This window comes from Musa acuminata, chromosome BXJ3-5 (assembly GCF_036884655.1).
Source record: "Musa acuminata AAA Group cultivar baxijiao chromosome BXJ3-5, Cavendish_Baxijiao_AAA, whole genome shotgun sequence".
Taxonomy (NCBI): domain Eukaryota; kingdom Viridiplantae; phylum Streptophyta; class Magnoliopsida; order Zingiberales; family Musaceae; genus Musa; species Musa acuminata.
Window position 1 is genome coordinate 5,366,514 of NC_088353.1, and position 5,905 is coordinate 5,372,418.

Consider the following 5,905-nt stretch of genomic DNA (forward strand, 5'->3'; position numbering starts at 1 on the left):
TGGCACGTCTAACACGACCTTGAGATACATTACACATTGATTTCTTCATTTGTATTTTTTAATTTTAGTGGACACTACGATACATTACATAACATAGTATAGTATTCACCACATCATCTTCGGTCTCGTAGACCTCTCCGTGGACTTGTGACATCGCTGTATGATTCGTTTAATAAGTGTTTAAAAAAAGTAATTTTCATGCCAAAGACAAAAATATTTAGGAGAGGAAAAGTCTAAGCAGCATGCATACCACAGATGTCATGATCATCAGAATGGAATTTCGAGTAATAGTTGTGGAATTCTAGTGACCGATGCACGCATGCAGTGAGAGAATTGGCCAATAATATTGATCTGTATCACCAATAAATACTTTTATCTCTTTGCTCAACTACCATGTAACACAAAAAAACTATTCGCCTTCTTGTCTTGCTGTATTCTGCACTTATGGCATCTCAGCTTCACAAAACTTCGCTTTGTGCAACTTTGCTGCTGCTGCTGCTATTGCTTCCCCGTGTTCCTGTTCTCAAAGCTTCACTCGGATCCCAAGGGAGGGCGTTGCTCCACTGGAAAGCCACTCTTCGGAGTCGTCAATCCTTGAGATCTTGGAACCTCAATTCTAGTCCTTGCAATTGGACCGGAGTTACTTGCAATTACCCCGTCGTAGGTAGAGGGCGTTCGACGATCACCGAGATATCCCTGCCGAGCATGGGCTTGGTAGGGCCACTTGATGCTCTTGACTTTTCGACTTTGGGATCGCTCCTCCGTCTCAATCTCTCCTACAATCAGTTCGATGGGGCAATTCCTCCGGCCATCTCTGCTCTCTCCAGGCTCGTATCTCTTGATCTTAGTAGCAATCAATTCACAAGCAAAATCCCAGTTGGGATGGGCTCCATGAAAGATATCCAATTCTTGAGTCTTAGTCAGAATCAAATGGTTGGTACTATACCTCCATCTCTTAGCAACCTCACCGGCCTTGTGTCCTTGCATTTGGAAGATAATAAGCTTGTGGGTGTCATTCCTAAGGAGTTAGGGAAGTTCCACGTGTTGATGTATTTGAATATTGGGGTCAATAACCTATCTGAAATAGTGAAAGAGGTGGCACCGCCAGGGTTGGAGGTGGCACCGCCCAGGAGAGGATCTCCCAGCAAAGCTGGGCGGTGCAACCGCCCCAGGCAGGAGGTGGCACCGCCTAGGCTCAGTCTCCGAGCGAGACTGGGCGGTGCAACCTCTCCTGACAGAGGTAGCACCGCCTGAGCTCGGTCTTCGAGCTCTGGCAGGAGAGGTGCAACCGCCTCAGTCAGGAGGTGGCACCGCCTGGGGCTCAGTCTCCGAGCCAGACTCAGGCGGTGCAACCGCCCCTGACAGAGAGGTGCAACCGCCTGGGCTTAGTCTCCGAGCTCTACCAGGCGGTGCAACCTCTCCAGTCAGGAGGTGCAACCGCCTGATCCCGGAATTCCGGGATTTGATCGTTTTGAGCTCCAAATTTGAACTGGGTTGGGGCCTATAAATACCCCACCCATTCAGCACAGAAAGCAGACAGATAGACACCGAAATCTTGATCTTTTCTGTGATTCTTAGAGCTCAAAATTGTGGTTAAGGCCTAAAGTTCTCCTCCCTCTGTTCTTCAAGTTTTGAGTTGTAAAGAGAGGAGAGAAAGGTTATGTAAGGGTTGTCTCCTGAGCCCGTCAAAAGGAGTGAAACTGTAAAAGGGCAGTTGGCCTTTGCCTATTGAAGGAAGGCCTCTAGTTGACGTCGGTGACCTCGTTGGTGGAGGAAGCCAAAAGTGGAGTAGGTCAAGACTGACCGAACCACTCTAAATCTCTGGTTTGCTTTTACTTTGAGCACTTTATCATTACTGCAAACCTCCTACATAGCTACTGCCCTCTGCGCTTTTACGAACAAGTTTCTAAGTTCTGATCTTTCCGAATCTGTATTTAGACGTAAATCGGTGTTTTCGTATGATCACTACATTGCAGTTTACGTTTACGTTTTGATTCCATTTATAACTGCAAACTGTCTTCTGCGCTTTTACGAACGAGTTTCTAAGTTCAGATCTTTCTGAAATTGCGTTTAGACGTAAAACTGCGTTTAGACATAAACTGCGCAAACTGCGTTTAGACGCAAACTGCGTTTAGACGTAAACTATGTTTAGACGTAAAATTGCGTAAACTACGTTTAGACGTAAAATTGCGTAAACTAAGTTTAGACGTAAAACTGCATTTAGACGCAAACTGCATTTAGACGCAAACTGCGTTTAGACGTAAAACTACGTTTAGACGTAAAACTACGTTTAGACGCAAACTGTATTTAGACGCAAATTGCGTTTAGACGTAAACTGCGCTTAATCTTAAGTAATCTTAGAATCGACTTTTGCATCAAAATAGTTTTTATCGAACGAACGCAGCTTTCATTTTTAATCGCTGAAAGATTTCCGCTGCACTAATTCACCAATCTCATTGAGGTCCGCTTCTTAGCTCTAAACCAAAATCAGCTCTCAGGTCCTATCCCTTTTGAGATTGGAAATCTCATTGAGGTCACCAATCTCTACTTCTCAAAAAACTTATTAACAAGTTCAATTCTTTCCTCTATAGGAAACATGACCAAATTAAATATTCTTTACCTTTGGGGAAATCAATTGTCTGGTTTTATTCCTTTTGAGATTGGAAATCTAATTGAAGTTACTGATCTCGAACTCTCAACAAACCTTTTGACAGGTCCCATCCCTTCCTCTATAGGAAACATGACCAAATTAAATATTCTTTACCTTTCGGAAAATCAATTGTCTGGTTTTATTCCCCTTGAGATTGGAAATCTAATTGAAGTTACTGATCTCGTACTCTCAACAAATCTTTTGACTAGTCTCATCCCTTCCTCTATAGGAAACATGACCAAATTAAATATTCTTTACCTTTCGGGAAATCAATTGTCTGGTTTTATTCCCCTTGAGATTGGAAATCTAATTGAAGTTACTGATCTCGTACTCTCAACAAATCTTTTGACTGGTCTCATCCCTTCCTTAATAGGAAATATGACCAGATTAAAGACTCTTTACCTATGGGGTAATCAATTGTCTAGTTTTATTCCTCTTGAGATTGGGAATCTAATTGAAGTTACCGATCTCGATCTCTCAAAAAACCTTTTAACTGGTCCCATCCCTTCCTCTATAGGAAATATGACCAAATTAGAGATTCTTTATCTTTTGGGTAATCAATTGTCTGGTTTTATTCCTCTTGATATTGGGAATCTAAATGAAATTATTGATCTCGAACTCTCGACAAACCTTTTAACTGGTCACATCCCTTCCTCTATAGGAAACATGACCAGATTAAATACCCTTTCTCTTGAGAGTAATCAATTGTCTGATTTAATTCCTCTTGAGATTGGAAATCTAAATGAAATTATTTATCTCGAACTCTCGAAAAACCTTTTGACCGGTCCCATCCCTCCGTCTATAGGAAATCTAACCAAACTCAGAGATCTACGTGTCTTCGATAATCAGTTGTCTGGACCTTTGCCTATGGAGATCAACAACATTATTGGACTAACATACCTAGAGCTGTCAAATAATAGCTTCGTCGGTTACGTACCCCCAAACATATGCAAAGGTGGAGCCCTAAAGTACCTCACTCTTGATACAAACAACTTCCAAGGTCCCATTCCTACGACCTTGAAAAACTGTACGACACTAGAAAGGGTTCGTCTTGAACACAACCAACTCACCGGAGATGTATCTCAATGTCTTGGAGTGTATCCCCATCTTTATTATATGGATTTGAGCTTCAATCAACTCTCCGGTACACTCTCACCAGACTGGGCAAGATGGCACAATCTGACGCTCTTCAGAATCTCAAATAACAACATCACCGGAGTCATACCCACCGAGTTTGGGCAGTTGACGAAACTGGGAGAGCTGGACCTCTCTTCCAACTACCTACAAGGCGAGATCCCAAAGAGCTTCGCCAGCTTAACCCTTCTTTACAATCTGAGCTTGGGCAACAACCAACTCGTCGGCCAGGTGCCTCTGGAGATTGGAATGTTGTCCAATCTTGAACTGCTTGATCTCTCATCCAACAACTTGGCAGGAAGAATCCCAGATCAATTAGGCAAGTGCACGAAACTCCGATCGTTGAAGCTTAGCAACAACAACTTCAGTGGAACCATTCCTTTGGCCATTGGTAATCTGGTGTACCTCCAAGTCACCTTTGACATCAGCCAGAACTCACTAACAGGGGAGATTCCATTCCAACTCAGCAAATTGGTGATGCTGCAAAGCCTGAATCTATCGCATAATTACTTGTCAGGTCATCTTCCATCTTCCCTAACGTATATGACGAGCTTGTCTACCGTAGATGTATCCTACAATGAACTGGACGGCCCTGTTCCTCATAGCCCAGCTTTCCGAAGAGCCCCGGCAGAGTGGTTTGCCCATAACAATGATCTGTGTGGAGTTGTTCAAGGATTGCCTCCATGTGTTTCACCCGGTACTCCAACGACAGACGACCGAAGCAAGCGCCACAAAATTGTTATAGGAGCCATCATTGCTTCTGGGGTCTTCTTCCTTCTCTTGTTTTTATTCATTGGAGCATTCCGCAAGAGAGAAAAATATACAGTACCTGTGGATACTAATCACGTCAAAGAAGGTGCATTCTGTATATTGAATTTTGTTGGAAGAGACGTATGCAAGGACATCATCGAAGCCACCGAAGATTTCGATTCCAAGTACTGTATCGGAAGCGGTGCATACGGCAGTGTCTACAGAGCAGAGTTAGCAAGTGGGGAACTGCTAGCGGTGAAGAAGATTCACCTACCAGACACCGAAGGTACATGCGACGAGCAACCCTTTCAAACTGAGATACAAACTCTTACTCAAATTCGACATCGCAATATCGTCAAGCTTTACGGGTTCTGCTCCTCTCCCCGACGCAAATTTCTGGTGTACGAGTACATGGAGAGAGGAAGTCTGGGATCTGTCCTCCGAAGCGAGACTGCAGCTGAATTGGACTGGGTGAAGAGGGTGAGCATCGTGAAGGATGTTGCTCGTGCTCTGTTCTACATGCATCATGACTGCACACCGCCTATCGTTCATCGAGATATTACCAGCAACAACATCCTACTTGATTCCGAATTCAACGCTTGTGTTTCCGACTTTGGAATTGCTCGACTACTGAAGCCGGATTCGTCAAATTGGACCATGCTTGCAGGCACACGGGGTTACCTAGCACCAGGTAAGTTTCTCTCCCAGATTAATCCATTAAAGACAAATGATCCTAAATTTTGCATCCCCTACTCACTCAGTTTTATATCGAAGCATACGTAGACCTACTCTTTGACAATCGTATACATTTTGGATATCTTTATAAATTGGAAGTTTCATCTATTTGTTGTTGCTGTTTGCAGAGCTTGCTTACACAATGAGAGTAACTACCAAATGTGATGTGTACAGCTTTGGTGTGGTCACGCTTGAGTTGCTAGTAGGAGCATATGGAGAAGAACTTATCTCCATTCTGTCATCTCCGTCCGGTAACAATGTCTTCGTGAAAGATGCATTAGACCAACGTCTATCACTTCCTGTGGCACGAGTTGCAGATGAAGTAATTGCAGTCTTAACAGCGGCACTAAGTTGTGCCAACAACAGCCCAGAATCGCGCCCAGCGATGAAGCAAGTCTATGAAAATATATGTTCTGTCAAGACACCACAGAGCTGTGGATCTCTTGATGCGCTGAGGCTTTCCGACTTGATGAATGCAGACATATGATCGAACACATGGTCTCCTTTGTTTGCCTTCTTTCCTGAGGCACGTAGGATATTATTTGGATGTACTGATATGCCGTGTAGCTGGTTCGGACCCTTTGGTTGTGTAGTAGTGTCGTTTTGAGGCAAATAATAGAAGCCTAATTGGAAACA

General features: G+C 43.6%; 1 protein-coding gene across 1 annotated transcript; it reads left to right on the top strand.

Moving 5' to 3' along the window:
- Window positions 1-388: 388 nt before the first annotated feature.
- Window positions 389-5,905, top strand: LOC135638544 (probable leucine-rich repeat receptor-like protein kinase At1g35710). The gene is made up of 2 exons (XM_065151692.1): window positions 389-5,225; window positions 5,398-5,905. Exons 1-2 carry the CDS (start codon window positions 2,597-2,599, stop codon window positions 5,754-5,756), a joined length of 2,988 nt encoding a protein of 995 aa, XP_065007764.1. The 5' UTR covers window positions 389-2,596; the 3' UTR covers window positions 5,757-5,905.